This window comes from Pieris brassicae, chromosome 14, assembly GCF_905147105.1.
Source record: "Pieris brassicae chromosome 14, ilPieBrab1.1, whole genome shotgun sequence".
Classification (NCBI taxonomy): Eukaryota; Metazoa; Arthropoda; class Insecta; order Lepidoptera; family Pieridae; genus Pieris; species Pieris brassicae.
This window is the reverse complement of record NC_059678.1, coordinates 5,351,702-5,370,962: the sequence shown is the minus strand read 5'-3', so window position 1 is coordinate 5,370,962 and position 19,261 is coordinate 5,351,702. Positions and strand designations below refer to the sequence as shown.

Below are 19,261 nucleotides of genomic sequence, written 5' to 3'. Positions count from 1 at the left end.
AAAAATAAAAAGTGGTAATGATATAACCGTTAAGTGGTAATGATATAACCGTTAAGTGGTAATGATATAACCGTTAAGTGGTAATACATTATTACGGTCTAGACATTCGGCGAAATTACCGCCGTAATTTGAGAATACTGTGTCATCCGTAATTATGTTTAAACAGTGAAACTATCAGTTTAATTAGATAAATTACTGAAACGTGCATTTAGTTATTTTTCAATTTTTGTATTTTTCTTGAAGAATAGAATTTACGACTTTGTTCCCGGGATAAAGGATTGTCTTTATACTTACAATAATTTCAGACTTTGCAGATCTCTGAATGTGTCCTTGCGCACGCAAGATATCTCGTTTGAGTTCAATAACCTGTTGGCAGAAATTTAGAATGATTTGACCATATTCATACTCGGAAAACTAAAAAATATATTAAGTAAATAGCGAAAACAAAAGTGGCAATGGTCGGGGCATATAGGAAAATACACAGATAAAAGTTGGACAACTATATAGCGAATGGAGATGAGCCATAGATATAGGCAGTTGGAAAAAGCTGGAGGATGCCCGTGGAGGTACTGAAGGAAGCTAGGATATGGTATATAGCAAGAAGCACAGACAAAAAGTGAACACAACTATATAGAAAGGACCAAGGGGAAAAAGAAGAGGGCCCCCTAAAGTGGGATAGAAGATACAAAAGCGTTAGAAAGCGAGTGGAGATAGAAAGCCATAGATCGAGTCAGTTGGAAAAAGCTGGAGGATGCCTTGATCCGTGGAGGTACAGAAGGAAGCTAGGATATGGTATATAGCAAGAAGCACAGACAAAAGGTGAACACAACTATATAGAAAGGACCAAGGGGAAAAAGAAGAGGGCCCCCTAAAGTGGGATGGAAGATACAAAAGCGTTAGGAAGCGAATGGAGATAGAAAGCCATAGATCGAGTCAGTTGGAAAAAGCTGGAGGATGCCTTGATCCGTGGAGGTACAGAAGGAAGCTAGGATATGGTATATAGCAAGAAGCACAGACAAAAGGTGAACACAACTATATAGAAAGGACCAAGGGGAAAAAGAAGAGGGCCCCCTAAAGTGGGATAGAAGATACAAAAGCGTTAGGAAGCGAATGGAGATAGAAAGCCATAGATCGAGTCAGTTGGAAAAAGCTGGAGGATGCCTTGATCCGTGGAGGTAAAGAAGGAAGCTAGGATATGGTATATAGCAAGAAGCACAGACAAAAGGTGAACACAACTATATAGAAAGGACCAAGGGGAAAAAGAAGAGGGCCCCCTAAAGTGGGATAGAAGATACAAAAGCGTTAGGAAGCGAATGGAGATAGAAAGCCATAGATCGAGTCAGTTGGAAAAAGCTGGAGGATGCCTTGATCCGTGGAGGTACTGAAGGAAGCTAGGATATGGTATATAGCAAGAAGCACAGACAAAAGGTGAACACAACTATATTGAAAGGACCAAGGGGAAAAAGAAGAGGGCCCCCTAAAGTGGGATAGAAGATACAAAAGCGTTAGGAAGCGAATGGAGATAGAAAGCCATAGATTGAGTCAGTTGGAAAAAGCTGGAGGATGCCTTGACCCGTGGAGGTACTGAAGGAAGCTAGGATATAAGGATAACAAGAAAGAAATCTAAGCTGTATATTATGATTTTTTCGGCCATATTGGAAATTAGCCGGTATTTTTTTATTATTGTTATTTTGACTGTGGTTATGACTCCTAAACAAGACTGCTATGGTTACATTAATACAGACCACAGCGGTTTTCTAATGTAACATATTTTGATTATATTATTTTGTAAAGTAAAGAAAAATGATAAAATATAAGTTCTGATATTGATATAATAATCATCCTTTATCTGAAGTAATCTAGTGTCTTTCTGTAAAATTGTGTTTACGCTATAAAAATGGATACATGTTTAGTCATAACTCTATTTATGTATGTTACTTTTAAAAGGAATTTAAAAGGGCAAAATACTCATAATAAACATCTAATGACCTCTGACCAGCTTCAGCCTAACTTCTAACTGGCCTGAATGCCCCAGTAGCCATTTTTAGAATCTATAAAGTATTCAAGCTGCTATCAAGGAGCTCAGCTCGGGCTTTATTGGCCATCCTGTTATTCTAATGCAAGGGCGTCTGCGAAAGTCAGACCTCAACTTGGGCCATCGTGGGTTGGACACTTCGTGAAGGGTTATGATCGCGACCGACCAGATTCACTCTAATCTCCAACTGGCCTGGAGGCCCTATGGGCCATTTTAAATCTCGCTAGCCTGGAGGTCCTTGACAGCTCGGCTCGACCTGTATTTGTCAGCTGTTTGTGCCACGGCTAGCGCAAGAATATCTCCTGAAAGGCTCGGACCTCGGCTTGGGATCTCGTTGGGATGGGCAGATATGCTTAGTTAGAAATACTTCTTTAACGAGTTTCAGGTACACAAATGTTGGAACTTACAGCAATTGCAGAGACGTCAGGCCATGGAAGATACCTGATGGTAAATCTTTAATTTTATTCCCGTACAGCACTCTGGAAAAGAAACAATTTCTCAGAACACAATTTTGGTTTGGGCAAGTTATCGAAGTTCCGAACGAATTATTTTCTTATTTATTTATTAAAGTTCAGTATATAATTTTCTAAAATACTTTAATAAAACAGTTATCGTCAACGTACATTTTCCAAATAAAGTATGCGTCGAACGAGTTATCTTGCATCACGTACGTACGAACTACGGCAAAACAATGTTTACCTACGAAGGTGCACAGCTGTATAATAAACTACCCACAAATAAAAAAAAAACGTTATATTATATAACACTTACAGAAAGACTACAATGTAATGTTAATCTAAAGTATTATTCTCATGTAAGTGACGTTTTTGTCTTTTTTTTTTACTTTTTTGAAGTAGTTAACCTAAAAAAAAAATATTACTTCCAATTGTCGGTTTTAGTAATTTCTGCTTATGTATATATAACTCCTCTCGAATCTTGAAGGGAGATGGTGACCACAAATGTCAGCATTATATATCAGTTCGAATCACTGCCTGTGCACCAATGAGTTCCGGTGAAGGTAGTCGAAAGGAACCCAGCATGTGACAGACAATTATATAAGAAAGAGTATAATCCTCCCTATCTAAGCTGCCCATTTTGGTTCCCGTAGGCTCATTATGTCCCTATACTATAAAGAGGCACAGAAAGCTGAACATCAGGCGAGCTTCCCGCCTATTTGGCCTCTGTTATATAAAGAACATCCCTGAGGCTGAAGGTTTGCTACGCTATCACTGGACGCATTTAAGATTCCCTCGATCGGAGCTGGAAAATATCGTGAGGAAACTGCGTATTAGGCACAGAATGAACACCTCATTGCCTATTTGATTGACGAATCATGATACAGAAATCTGAAACACAGACATAAAAAGCTTGTATCATGTTTTATTTATTTATATCGACAACTTACAGTGAAGTTAGATGGACAAGTCCATTGAAGGCATCTCCGGCGATGTCAGCTATCTTGTTGTTGGAGAGATCGATCCTGGCGACTCGCTTTACGGCTGAGAACGCGCCTGCTGGAACTTCTGTCAGCTCGTTGTTCTCCAAGCGTCTGAATGATGAAGAATAAATATTTATTCCGCTGAGTAGTATGGTGACATACATAATAAAGCCTTTTGTCTATAGACAAACATAACATTTATTACTAACGAAACACATTGAAGCACAAAATAATAATAATAATAGAAAAAGAAATTTTTTTTTTTAAAGGAATAAAATACATTATAAGTGTGTAATGTGTGTGTTGTGGTTGTAACTTGACCTGGCTAGCATGCTGTGTGTGTTTGCGCTGGTCATTCTGCCAGAGACCACAACAGTTAGTTTGCGCTTCAGATGCAAGAAAAAAATGATAATAGTAGAAAAAAATCGATTTACTGACGATAGTTGAACGTGACAACGTCATAAGAAAATACTGATGGAAAGGCTGCTTTCAAAAGAAAATTTTAATTTGATATGTTTGATAGATATTTTGTATGGATATAGAGAAGTAGGTCAATGGGAATCACAATTGATTTGATCAAGTTAAATTTATTTGTACGTATAAATACAACTGATTGTGCCTCTTTGTCGCTCGATCTGCGCTCTCGCTCGCACGTCAAGCTTTAAATGGAACACCCCAGAGCGAGGTAACGCTGCATGAGTCAGGTTTTTTCGTGCGTGCGTACGTTCGAATTATAAGACACTGTCACATCAATAATGATAGTATATATCAACAGTATAAGTAAATAACTCTTGGGACATTTGTGCGTAAAAGTACAGTACAGAAAATAAAAAAAAAAGTGCGTGCATACAAAGTACACATGTCAAAAGTGACACTTATTTGTAAATTAAAGTAAGTAAAAGCCCCAAAAGATGATCATGTACCAGTGTATGATCACTCCCCGTATTTGTATATCTATATTCACACTGTATACGTGTTATCTACACTAATATTATACAGAGGAAAGATTTGTACCTATTTTTGTATGTTTATAATGAATAGGCTCAAAAAGTACTGGGCCGATTTAAAAAATTCTTTCACCAATAGAATGCTACATTCTTCCAATTTGACATAGGCTACATTTCATTTTGAAAAAAATTAGGGATCCTTAGTAAAATTGGAACAATGTAAACGAAGGTGTAGAAAAATGAGTCTTAAAATGTCTTTCGTCGAATGCGCTGCCGAAACTATTAGCGATAGAAAAAAATAATGTACAACAATACTGAAGAACATCATAATGTCTACAAAAAACTCCGCGGTGGCATATGTCCAACTATTGTAGTTATGTCACTACAACAACTTTTTTCTACAAATAAATAATTGTCTACCCCGTGCGCAGCCGGGACGGGCTGCTAGTGATGATATAAATAAATAAAAAATCTGCGTTTACTGCACAAGACGTTATTCAACAGAATTGCCGTCTAAAGTTCTAATATGTAACTGCTAAACGAATACATCAACCAATAGCGTCTATTTTTTCTCGATCTCCCTTTCTCACTCTCTTTCAATGTCTATTTGCTCCAAGTTTCACTTCAATAACAATTGTTACTAAAACAACAATAAGAAATAGATCAATGAATATTTTTTATAAATATTTAAGAGCATATACCAAGTATTGCCTGTCTACCATTTGCCGATAGCTAATTACATCATATTTCGGCCATACAATGCACAGAGGCGATGAGGACCTGGAGAAACTGATCGTGGTTGGTATCACGGAAGGCAAAAGATCACGTGGATCACCAACCAGATGGACTGATCAAGTGAGACTTGTCATCCTCAGAACTGTCATAAGAGAGGCGCTGGAAAGAAACCGGTGGAAACAGAAAGTCTGCTCCAAATGCTTCTTTGCTCACCACGACGCTCAGACATGAGCTGCCGATTGGAGAAAGATTTCAGATTTATGTTTAGGGATCTGTGTCTCCAAATCCCTTTGTACTGTGCACCTCTACTACCTACTTTGGACATCAGTATAGTTGTTTAACATAAAATGAAGATGGCTGGTGGGTGTTGGAAGAAGGCTCACCATTTTTACGTGTTCATTCCGTATATGGAGTCGCAAAGCTGGAGCAAACGTCCTATGGATTAAAAGCTTGAAGACTTGCTTTAATGCCAACATCGCATTTGGACAGCAATCCTTGAGATATTATCATCAGATGCCAAAGATTTTTTTACCACAAAAAGATCTTCTCTCCAAAGAGTATGAGGTCCTGGCCATTCTGATACTTACATTTCGGTAGCCCGGTGTGGAATATTATCTGGCAGACGTGTGAGCATCTTCTCCCGACAGTCTACGGTGCCATCACCTGCGCATCGACAAGCAGCAGGACAGCGCGCCTCCGAGGAGCATTCCGATGTTATGGCACTGGCTGGACCTGATGTTTTTATAATTTATTTGCAAAGAAAGTGGTACCCTCAAATTGTTTAATTATAAAAAAAATCTAAAATCGTATTAATTATGATTCACTTCATGTTAAGTGACACCGCCGCCCTTAGACATTAACATGGCCAGAGGACTCTTTGCTGGCCTTTTAAGAATTGGTAATTTCCTAAGTAGAATTATTTAGGGAATTCAGGCAGCTAGTTCCACATTAGTGTTTGTGTAACAACGGACTTCGTACAGGTGAAAGAGTACGTAATTTCGTATTCTTTCATGACGATGATGAAAATCAGCTATTGAAATAAAATATGTAGGATGAGAATAGAAGCTGGCGAAAAATCTCTTTGAAATATCAAATCATAGTATTGTCTTTTGTTAAAATAGCTTTTACACATTAAGAAAAACACTTTTTGAACGGATTAAAGCGTGTTTTATTTGTATTTATTGCCCCGAAGTTGGCACAACTTTCTCTACAGCTGTGATGCTTTTGACATTCAACACCTTTCGTCTTCATTCACCGTAACCATGCTGTAAAGCACGCGAAACGTCGGAAGAAATTTTAAATTTAGAATTATGTAAATAACTATGAGTTTTAAAAATAATATAGCTTAGCATAGCTTTAATCCATTCAAAAAGTGTTTTTCTTAATATCAAATCATTAAACAAAATGACTATAGCAGACATAGATAGACAAGAGGTAGATACGGTCCCGCCTTGATTTATATAGAATTAAATTCATTATTAATCCGAACTCCTCGGAACGTGGTAAATCCTGTAAGATTTAGATGATGTAGAGAGGCTTGGAAAGTGACTGGTCTGCGATGGTTCCAATCGTTTTTTTATTGACTCAAAATAACACTTGGTTCCTTACCAGAACAGACGAGCTCGTGAGGCTCTATTTCGCTGAGGAACGCACCACGGAGTGCCGCAGGCGACTGGCATCTGCAATAAATTTAATTTATGACTTCCATAAACAAACGTTTTTTAGTCTTAACAACGAATAAACTGAAAAAGCACTGGTCTGATTTTAAAAATTATCACAATTAGAATGCTTCATCACTGAGAAACATGAACTATATTAATTTCATGTCCAGCTGTAGGAATCCAGCACACGTCGACATGAATATTATTATTTGCGTGTTGTTCCCACGAGAATGTAAGTGTGTGCTCTTATTTCACCATGCCTTCTGTTGATGTCATATAGAACATGGTGTGATGGTTGCAGATCCTTACAAACGTTGTGTGATACAAAAAAACTTGGCCGTAAAAAGAGTGGCGGAGAGTTTATTGCCAGTTCTTCTCTTCCGTTCTACGCCCTTGAGAGCTGGCAGTAAATGTAAAATTAGAAGCATTTAATGTATATTTCAGTTTTTGACGTTCATAAGTGTACATTGTGTTACCTATATGAATATATGATTTTTGACTTTGACTTTACCTGGCTCCCACTCCCATAACACCAGCAGCACGCACTGCTGCACTGAGCCGCGCGACTCGACAATCACAAACGATGGGATTGTCGGCCAATCTCAAAGCGTGTAGTCGCGCGACCAGCGCTGCCTCCACTGACAGTGATGTAAGGTTGTTGTTGCTTAACGTCCTGTAATACAAATCATAATTTTCTTTATTTACAGAACACCGCTCAACGACTCCATACGACGCTCTCTTGCCAAATATGTTCCAGCCATTGGAGCCAACAGGCATGATGGTGGATGAGATGTCTTTCTTACCTTGGAAGATGGCACGGGCTTTGGTATAGGATGCTACTTGTGTGGACACGTTTGACAAGTAACAAAGCCGCAAAACAGGCGGAAAATATAAGTCTTTCCAACTTTGATTTTGTTCCCTTTGGAGTAGTGTCAACACATTGGGGTTGAAGAGCACAGCTAAATAGGTTTATTTCTCAAAAAAGACCAAAACGTCACTCACATGAGAATAATACTTTAGATTAACATCATTAATTATACGAAATGAATTTAAAAGTAACTTTGTCTAACATATTCACTTAGCATTCAAATCAAATGAATTGAAATAAGTAATCTTTTTTTTATATTTGTGGGTAGTTTATTATACAGCTGTGCCTTCGTATATTTTTTTTGCCGTATTTTAGGTAATGCTAGACAACTCGTAATTAAAGATTTAAATTGGCGCCTGGTACTAGTGACTCCAGAGCTGATGTTTTCCTTAACGAAGAATTATCGCAATACCGCGAGTATATGCCAGCGTTAAAGGTACACTGCCACAGGGACTGAACTTTTAAAATTACTTTTAATAACTTTTATTATTACTATGTAGGTTAAGAAAATTGTAAATACTGTATTTTTCATTGTTATGATGTCTAATAAAGATATTTTACAGTAATACATTCATTATTCTTACAATAATAAGCCAATACGATAAAGTCGGAGAAATACGTATATACATAATATTGTCAGATCACAATTCAATTTACATTTTTGGGTTACGCGCCAATTTTTTATTGTCCCTACCACAGTTGATTTGAAGTTGGATCCCATTAATAACAAACATATGTTATAACGATAACAATGATAGTAATAATTGTATTATTTGTATTCATGTCTATGATAATAAAAGCCTTTTGTTAAACTTTATCTTATTTAACCAATTTCTGTAACGTTGCATTTTTCGAAAAATAATAAAGAAGTTTACCTTCTTACGTGTGTATACTGCGTACACGCATACGCTAACCTGATCTTACGTGATATCCATGGACACTCTCAATGCCAGAAGGATCGCGAGTGCAGTACCAACTCATAAAAGGCAGGTTATATAAACGGGACAAACCGGGCATGAAGCTCAACTGATAGTACATGATACCGTTCAGGGACACTGTAGACGCCAGAAGGTTGTGGTGTTACCGGCCCTTTAATAATTGGTACACTCTATTCTTGAACGGCCGAGAAGTAGAATTGGTTCGGAAATACTTCAGTGAGCAGCTTCCACATAGTGGTGACAAAATCTGCCTTAAAGTACTCAGTTGTGGAACGACGGACATGTCCGAGTTTCAAAGTCTGCCTTGACAGTGATGCAGGTGTTAGACTGAACACCTCCTCTCAACACTCTCCATGTTAAATGCGGTAGAAGATGCAGAGAGACCCACAGAAATGTGTGTGTATAAAGATACCAGACACAATAAACTTACAGGTACTGCAGACTTTTGAGGTGTTCCAACGCCTTGTCGTCGATGCATTTTATCTGGTTCCATCCCAGGTGTAACGACTTTAGTGCTGTAAGCCCACGGAACGTTCGCCGACTGATCGCTGACAGGTCATTGCGGCTCAGGTCTCTGAAACACCAGGGAATTATAACTTTAAAGATGTTTTAAGTGAATGACCTGCAGCAGGCCAGTGCAGAGGGTCTGATGGCATTAAAAGAGTAGGTGAGATGTACTTGGCGAAAGGCAAAGGTAATTGAAGAGACTGGTTCAAAGGTTTTTACAACTAAATAAAGATTTGGATTGTGAATTTGAATGGTACTACCTATCGCGTGAGCGTTAGTCGAACTCGTGGGATTAATTACGAGTGTCAAAGGATTTGTTTCAGAAAAATTCTAATATTTTCCGTTAGTCCATAAAAAAAAGAGGCGGTAGTGTGACTTACACTTCACACACAATCGGTACAAATCGTTTGGCTAAAAACAATGTTGATTTTTGGCGGTATCGCGGTCATTGAATGTAACTAAAGAAAATTGTAAGTACTGTATATTTGATTATTAGGATTTAGGATTTAGAATTAACAACATATAGTATTGTCTTTTGTTAACATAGCTTTTACACATTAAGAAAACACTGTTTAAACGGATTACAGCTAGTTGTATTATTATAAACTTATAATTATTTACATAATTTTAAATTTAATTTATTTCCGAAGACAAAAGGTGTTGAATGTCAAAAAGTATCACAGATGTAGAGAAAGTTGTATTATCTGTATTTATTTCCCCGGAGTTGATATCGACTAATATTTATAAGTATAAATAATTATAAGTTTGTCATAATAATACATAGCTTCAATCTATTTAAAAAGTGTTTTCTTAATTAACAACATATCTTGTCACTAACTTTTATTTATTATATAATGTGTGTGTGTTTCATACATGTTTCATTTTACTTAATTGTCACCTTTATAGAAATCAAAATATGTACTGCAATCGTGCATTCTTACAAAATACCATACGATAGTCCCGAGCCAATCAAATCATCGTAAGTAAATGGAACGTTCTGATTGGCCCATTCGTCATTCGTGTAGCATTTTCTCGCTGTATCACAATACTTTTTTGTCAAGGAAACCACCAGCTCTGGAGTCAATGGTCTTACCAGGGGCCAACTTAAATCTTTAATTTGCTGTGCCAAGACTCTCTACTCCAAATGTTAATTGTGATTGTGAATAAAAATAACATTTGAAAATTTAAATTTATAAACTCTTCGCAAAACAATTGTCGAACGAATATTGCTAAAAAGTTGGCATTTCTTCTTATCCTGAAGGTTATATATTTCACTCACTGTCAATCCTCAATCTTTTTTTGATGCTGTATAATGATGCTGTCATTACTACTTGAACTGTTCTCTCGTCATCATCAGAATAATTAGGAATAAATGTCCGAACGTTGCATATCATTTAAAAAAAATAGTTATTGAAGTGAAACTTTAGCCGTTGGAAAAAGAAAATTAAAGTCAGATTTGTCCGTTACGAGCCATCTTTTTCTTGTCCCTATCACGGTTGATTCGAAGAGATTCAAAGCCATTGCCATAGACATAAATAAAATATATAATAACGATAACAATGATAGTAATAATTCTATTACAATTAATGAAATTCTGTAATAATCTTAGTAGTAATAAGGTAAAAAATAATTGTATTGTTTGCATTCATGTCTATGATAATAAAAGCCTTTTGTTGTGTCTAATTTAAGGTTATTTAACCTTAATATAGGTCATAAAATTTAACCTTAATATAGGTCATAAAGAAGTTAACTTCTTACGTGTGTACACCACGTGAACAGCAAACGGTTCAATAAACATCTGTTTCATATTTCTAGCATATTCTACATATTTGATATCTTTTGAATATCACACTAAGGGTGCTGAACTCCAAATATCTGATGAATTATTAATGGGACCGCCTGCGTTCAACTCGAACACGAAATTCAGGGGTGGAGGCACTACTAATATAATAAACGCGAACGTTTGTAACTATGGACGGATGTTTGTTACTCTTTCACGTAAAAACTTGGGAATGGTTTTTAGTGAAACTCTACAATAATACAGCTTATACATCAGAATAACATATAGGCTATTACATAAAGATATTGTAAGAAATCTCCACCTTCTGGCGTGCGCTACCACTAGATTCACAGATATGTAATGTTGGGAATGTTTATTATTAATAGTATTAACAAAAAGCCACCCACAGTATATACCTGCGTCATAACAACAATACAAATTGATAATTTATTTCAAAAGCTCATTTGGTAGTAAAAACATTGATTCCCATGAAAATAGATATCGCTTCTGGTACTTAAAGTATATAATGTCTGTCACGCTAGATCATTTGGACAAATATTGTCTTAATCCTGTGCAGACGAAGTCGTGGACACCAGCAAGGTTATATATTCACGCCTTTTTCCCGTAAGGGTAAGGATCTCCACTTGCAGGAGTTCCGACTCTCGCTTCATCTACTTCTATGCCGGAGAAGGACGTATACATATAGTATACGTAAGTGATATGGCCTAGAATTTTTTTTATATAGAACAGGGGCCAAACGTCATCTGATGTTTAGTAATAAGGGTCACGCAATGCCAGAAGAGTCGCAATTCGACCTTGGGCCCTTCAAGAAAAGAGCGTAGCAATTCTTATAATACCGGCAGCGCCCTTGCGAGCCTTCTGTGCATGGACTCGCGGGGGCGGTATCTCTTAACATCAGATGAGCCTCCTCGAAGCCCAGCTCCTTTGAAGGACAGAGTCAATTGGGAATTGGTTCGGAAATACTTCAGAGGGTAGCTGGTTCCACATAAGTGGTGTGCGGAAAAACTGCCTTAAATAACGCTCAGTTGTGGATGGGAAAAGGTAGTGAGGAAAGGTCCGAAAGTGAGACTGGAGTTGATAGCCATTTGAGAATTGGTACGCTCTTTTCAGAGGCTTGCTGAAGATCCTGTCTTGGAGAGTGGAGAAGGTTGTGCGACGCCACTAACACGAGCTTCAGAAATGACAGACAGGTTCAGACATACTTCAGTGGGCAGCTGGTTTCACATACTTCAAACGCTCAGTCCAGATGGGGAATTCATGATACATTAAAAATACATATTTCCCACCCTTCTACAAACCCCCATTTAGAAGGGATACTGTAATCTTTATTAAACGTTTGTCGTATATGCATGTAGGTCACCTCCATTTTTCATAGTCGCGTTCCTCTTTGTCTGAAATCTATTACTACGGCATTAATATTGAAAGACAATTACGCTCATTCCCGTTTCACATTCATGTTAAATTATTTCAATTCTAAGTTAGTTCCAACTACATATATAATGTATATGTATGTCATTACATACATACAAAATTTACATCATACATCATCATACAAAATTTGAGGTCTGTCATTACAAAATGGCTGAAGATTTTTAAAATGTGATTTTTAAAGCCATGCCTCCTACTTATAGTGGATCTTTGACAATCTGAGACAAATATTTGATGACTTAAGATGTCATGTGGAACATGTTGTAATGGTTGCAGCTCCGTACAAACGTTGCGTAATACAAAAAATCTTGGAGATTAAAAAGAGTGGCATAAAGTTTATTGACAGTTCTTCTCTTCCCTTCTACGCCCTCGCAGTAAATGTAAAATTAGAAGCATTTAATGTATATTTCTTTTTTGACGTTCATAACTATACATTGTGTTATATGAATAAATGATTTTTTGACTTGACTTGTATCGCATTCCAGCGAGAAAATGCCAGCATTAAAATTACCACAAGGACTAAACTTTTAAAATTTGTTTTTATTATTTATTCATTGTTATTATTATGTAGGTTAAGAATATTATAAGTACTGTATATTTATGTGTTATATACTTTAATTTATATTATATTTTTAGCCCAGTCCCAGCTCCATAGGACAAACACAAAAGCTGGCGGAAAATAAGACGCCTCAAATATAAAAGTCTTTCCTTCAATTTTCATTTTGTTCCCTTTGAAGTAGTATTGAGCCCTAAAAAGTACACGGCTAATAAAAGATTACAAACGCTGTCACTACCGGTGACTCGAGAGCTGGTTCGTTACTTAACGGAGAAGTATCGCAACACAGCGAGGATGCTGCAAAGGTACAAAGGGACCAAATTCTTAAATTTGTTTTAATTTGCTTTTTATTAATTATTATTATTATGTTGGTTGAGAATATTGTTAATACTGTATAGTTGAATGTTATGATTACAAATCAATATACTCTAATACTGTAAATTTCGCCAAAGAAACCCTTTTAAACATTCTGTGACGCCATCTTGTCTAGAGATTGGCAAGATGGCGTATGAATGTTTAATTTCATTTTTAAATTAGGTAAAACTTTTTTATCAGCTTTGTAAAAAAAAATACGGTCATATTTTTCGGTTACGCGCCACATTATTCCGTTACGGGTCACATTATTCCGTTACACGCCATCTTTTTCTTGTCTCTACGTTGTTGATTCGAAGAGATTTGAAGCCATTAATAATAAAAATATATAATAACGATAACAATGATAGTGATAATTCTATTACAATTAATGAAATTCTGTAATAATCTTAGTAGTAATAAGGTAAAATGAAATAATTGTATTATTTGTATTCATTTCTATGATAATAAAAGCCTTTTGTTAAACTTTATTTAACTAATTTCTGTAATGTTGCATATAGTAGATCATTTTTCAAAAAAATAAGGTCATAAAGAAGTTTCACTTCTTACGTGTGTACACTAGTACACGCACATATTTTTTTGTATATCCTTCTTTTAGAGATGTTTGCCGTTAGACTCTTGACGCGTGTCCTGTGCCAGATGCGTCAAGTCTTCCGCAGTCGCAATACCAGTCCCTAACGTTGCGAAACCATGATTTATTCCTTGTACAAACACGCCGTGTACCCAATATAATTGACTGATGGCGCTGGTAAATCTCGCAAAAGATCTTCATAGATCATGGCAACTTTTACATGTTAACATAATTAAAAACAATTTGTATCGGTTTAACAATCACTAAATAGTGTGGGTTTTCGACATCTTGTCAAACAGTCGATAAGGGTTCACGAAGCATGTGACACAAATGTCAGAGTCGAACACACAAGTGTGAATTATTCCTCTTAAGTTCTCCAAAGTATTGTGTTTTGAGAGCGCTATTAGTCTTTGTAGCGCCTTCTTCGAGTGCGCAAAATGGCGGTTATAAAGCTTAGGCCACACTGTGTAACTGCAAAACCGCTAGTAATTTTCAATAAACAATTCTAAAGTCTGTTCGATTGAAACCGTGTAATGAAGATGTGGGTACGTAAGGGATCTTCTGTGTTAAGTTATTACTTAAATAGTCTACAAACTTATAATGATCATATCAATATAACAAATACTGTTTTAAAAAAATACATAGACTTGGCATGTAATCGTTAGATTGTTGAGTGCAATTGAGAAAGTTAATCTATAAATCCTAGTAAATTCAGTCTAAAATGGCCGCAACTACTACGACAAACAGATGGTTCGATACCACCAGATTTAAGTCAGAAAACTTACAGCGATTTTTGTACAATTAATAAAAAGTAGATAGATATATACGTCTATATATAAAATCACGCGGTTAAACCCGCAACCGTTAAGCCAGTGTGTCCTTAGCATTATTTAAATTTAGGAACCCTTTGATAACTATTTGTTAGGTGAGAAACTAAGGGGAAAATCAACCAAATGGTAGAAGTACAAAGAGATGATTACAACATGTTAATGAGAACTGGCATATAAATTTTAATGTATATTTAAAGAAAATCTTTAAAAAAATGGTTACCTTTTGAGGTCTGGATTTAGATTTCTTTATCTGTTTCATGATTTGTCAATGCTTGACACACGCCGTCGATTTTTGGAACTCAGGCAAGTTTTCCTCACGATCTTCCTCCTTTGTACAAGCCAATGTAATGCGCACATAGAAATTACGTCAATTTACACAGCCATTTCTACGACCTCAGAGATGAGAGACGCATGCTGAAGTCACTGTTTTGTAACTTATCTAAATACCTTAGCAGGCTCGTCAGAACTTTGGTATCTTTCTTATTTTTGTAAGAGTCAGTCGTCACGTGGCACCTGGTCACAGATAAGACGAAATTACGATAGCTAGTAAATGTCTTCGCATGTAAAAAGCAATAAAGGTCCCAAAAGTTGGTCCAGTTTTTAATATTTCAGTTTTTATTATTATTTCTGTGTAGGTTAAGAATATTGTAAGTATATTTGTGCGTTACATGTTTTAATTAAATTTATTTTCCAAGTCCCGTCTCACCTCCATTTGACAAGCACAGAACAGGTGGAAAATAATATGTTTCCTTTGGAGTAGAGGCTCTAGTGCCGATGTGTTCAAGTGTATTAGCTATACACTTTAAAGATTAAAGATTTAAGCTGGTAGATAGTGCCAGTGACCCCAGAACTGGTGGTTTCCTTAACAAATAAGTATCATAATACAGCGCAAATGCCAGCGTTAAAGGCACACTGCCACAGGGACTAAACATTTTAAATTTGTTTTAATTTGCTATTTATTAATTATAATTATTGGGTTAAGATTATTCTAAATACTCTATATTTGTGTGCTATCAATTTAAATATTAATAATAAATAATAGTTTTAGTAACAATAATAGTTAAATTTTGTCGATCAAAATATAATGTGTGATGAGAATGACAAATAACACATAAAACTTGACGTTTGTTTACGTCTGGCCGCCATCTTGTCTAGAAAAGCATTTTGGCGGTTTAATTCCATTTAGTCTTTGGGTTCAAATGCAGGCGAGTAATTCAAGACATCTGGTAGTGGTGACTCCAGAGCTGGTGCTTTCCTTAACGAAAAAGTATCGCAATACGGCAAGGAAATGCTGCCAGCGTTAAAGTAACACTGCCACAGGAATCAAAATTTTTAATTTGTTTTAATTTTCGATTATTATTATTACTATTACTACGTAGGTTAATATTGTAAATACTGTGTTTGAAATAAGTTTTAAATTATTTTAGATTAAGATTGGTGATTCCATATTTTTTTAAATGTAATATTTATTTTTTTCATTTTCCTTACTAGTGTTGCCAGGAGAGATTGCTTCTTAGCGATGATGCCGATGATCCTTATAATTTTTATGTTATTATTTTTTCTATAAGTGTAAGGAAGTGTAGATAAATAATGAATAAATATTAATTCAAAATAAATATTTATTGTTTATAACAACTTATCGTTTTAGTTAATTTTACGAGTAATTAGTATATTTACAATGTAATTCTACCATTAATAAATTACTTTCTACTTCTAAAACAATAAAAGCTCAAACAAAACTCATTAGCGTTCCTCGTTTCCGGTAAGATGGCCGCACTTCCGGCGCTCAGTCTACAGGACTTCCGGTCCCTCTTACGAGACTATAATAACGCTCATTTTATTTCCCTCTTGGAATTGAGTGTAATTTTAAAGTATATAAAAAACCTTTTTATCTTATTTAATATTTGTAATGTTTTTATTGTATTTTGGAAGCATTTTTTGATTTAGTTTATATTATCTTATAATTCTACATGATTGAAGTTTTAATTTAGATACAAAGCCGTCTATTGGCTTCCTTTGTTACCTGTTATTATATACAATTAATGTGTATTATAAAAAAAATGCATCAGAGATATGTTTTATATATTTTACTAATTAATAAACGTCTCAAAATTTGAATTAGTCTTGGACCCCATAAGTGCACAGCTAATTAAAGATTTGAGGCGCCTGGTGCATCAGTGACCCCAGAACTGGTACTTTTCTCGCTTCATTGCGATATACGTAAAAATCTACTACAAAGGAAACAAACAAATTACCGACTATTTGATAAGCAGTTTATTGCCAGTTCTTCTCTTCCGTTCTACGTCCTTGATTTGAGAACTGGCAGTAAATGTAAATTAATGCAGATTTCTTTTTTTGACGTTCATAAGTGTACATTGTGACTTTGACTTTTGACAATAGAGATCCTTGTTATTGGTGAAGTTCTCGCCTCTTTGTCTGTCTTACTTTCTTTTCCCGTTAATTTTCATTCCATAATCTCATCACTCCGTCCATATTCACACTTAAAAACTAACAAAAGAACTAGAAGTCTAAAATACTTCCTTTAGAGAATAAATGTCTCACGCCAAACTGCTAGTAATAGCTAGTCTAGTGTCTCGTGTTTGAAAATGTTTTTTATAAGGGAAATGTTTGACAGTAGAAGAGTAATTAAATATAGCATCTGAATTAGATCAGTCATGCGTCACTGCAAAGCTTTGTCGATGACAATTGACATCGCTGTCCGTCAAGTCAGACATAGAGTTTATATGACGGGATGAAAGTTTATAAAATATAGCTTTAAAAACGTTATTAAAATAAATTAATCATTAATAAAAGAAAAAATCTATAAAAATATTGATGTAAGTCACAGATTTGTCCATAGTGACATCGCTTGTAAAGGTTTATTATTGTCTTATAATAAGTCTTTCCTTTAACTTTGATTTTGTTCCCTTTGAAGTCTAGTCTTGGATAAGTGCACAGCTAACTAAAGATTTGAGGCGTCAGTAACCCCAGAGCTTGTTTATCTTTATCTTTATTCATGTGTTCATGTCTTTGACTGTCTAATCCTAATACTATGGAGTTCAATTTCGTTGGAGATTGTTTTTAATTGAATAAAAATGTGTATTTTAATGATTAAGAATTACAATTATAACAAACTTTTTGTTTACAGGGTACGTAGGCCATCTTCACCTTCTTCTTCTTGGAACTGTTATTAAATTAAGTCTAATTTTTAACAGTTTTCATAATAATAATAAAAGCGTTTCATTTCAGATACTTTTACACATAAACACATTTATTTTTCTATCACGTTCTTATTAGCTATGTGTGTGTGTTTGGCAAAAGCCTCCGAATCCCGCCTCAGACTGTACTGAGCCGTCTTCTATTTTTTGTTTTTTATAGAAGTACGGCCAGTAGGCTCACCTGATGTTAAGTGAAACCACCGCCCATTGACACTCTCGATGCGAGGGTGCTCACGAGTGCATTGCGAGTCTTTTAAAGAATTGGTGCGCTCTTTGAAGGACCCTAAATCGAATTGGTTCTGAAATAATTCAGTGTAAAGTGGATTTGATGCTCTTGGAGGTGGGAATCTTGGGGTTCAAGTGCACAGGCGCTAATGAAAGATTTTATAAGCCTGATAGACCAGTGACTCCAGAGCTGGCGTTTTCCTCGCTCAATGAATTAGCAAAAAAGCGAGGAAATGCCAGCGTTAAAGGTAGGCAGAGGCCAAACTATTTGAATTCTTTTAATATTATGCCAATATATGGCCTTTGTTACGAAATTGATAATTAAGATCGTCACGTCAGTTAAAGTATTGAATTGCGGCCGCCATTTTGTGGCGTCCCACAAGATGGCGTATGAGCTCTCAGCGAAATTGCCCTAATTAATTTAATGGCCCTGAAATGTCGTGTGTAGTATTATAATTATATTACAACAGGGTTCAATTATTTCATAAGAGGCATCTCAGATTTTAGGTTATGCCATGACCTGTATCCCGCTTCGTATTTGAAGTCACAAGAGCAGTGTCAAATGTCAAACTTCAAATGCCAAAGTTGTTATGGGATTTGTGTTTATTATAATTATTAAACAGACATTTAACTAGATTTTTCAGGACGATCAGTTGAACTAGTGCGAAAAATTTATTTTGAAAACTTGGTACGGTATAAAATGACCTTTTCCTACAAGTTGGAGTGATCGGCACAGGGTTTAGGATCATAGGTTACATAAAGCACTATTCGGGATGACGTAAGAGAAAAAAAATTGGAATAAAAGGAAAATTTCCATAACTTCAAAAATACATGACTTAATTTTTTTTTTCTGATAACTGGTGTGGCATTACCTATGAGAAAATTTCGACTTGACGTCGACTTTTGGGACACCCTGTGTAAGAAAAAAATACGCTGGGGTGACACGGGAATGACATGTCACCTACATAAAATAAATAGCAGTCATTTTTGATCATAACACTAGTTATAAAAACAAGCCAAGATGTCAAATGACACACATTTTTTATATTAAAGATCCTGGTAAGTACAACTTAAAACAAACGGATAATAATAATAATTTATTGTAGCAGTATTACGTTATTTTTATCTTAA

At 35.7% G+C, this 19,261-nt stretch overlaps 1 protein-coding gene across 2 annotated transcripts in view; it reads right to left on the bottom strand.

The window, feature by feature from the left end:
• The window catches only part of LOC123718016 (protein slit), a 123,651-nt gene that overhangs the window by 17,799 nt on the left and 86,591 nt on the right, over positions 1-19,261 (bottom strand). For both annotated transcript variants that reach the window (XM_045674362.1, XM_045674363.1), the window contains 7 exons: positions 9,053-9,196; positions 7,328-7,489; positions 6,764-6,834; positions 5,743-5,887; positions 3,441-3,584; positions 2,443-2,514; positions 295-366 (listed from right to left, as the gene is read on the bottom strand). In XM_045674362.1, the coding sequence (XP_045530318.1) occupies positions 295-366; positions 2,443-2,514; positions 3,441-3,584; positions 5,743-5,887; positions 6,764-6,834; positions 7,328-7,489; positions 9,053-9,196 (810 nt within the window). The remainder of the gene's footprint in view (positions 1-294; positions 367-2,442; positions 2,515-3,440; positions 3,585-5,742; positions 5,888-6,763; positions 6,835-7,327; positions 7,490-9,052; positions 9,197-19,261) is intronic.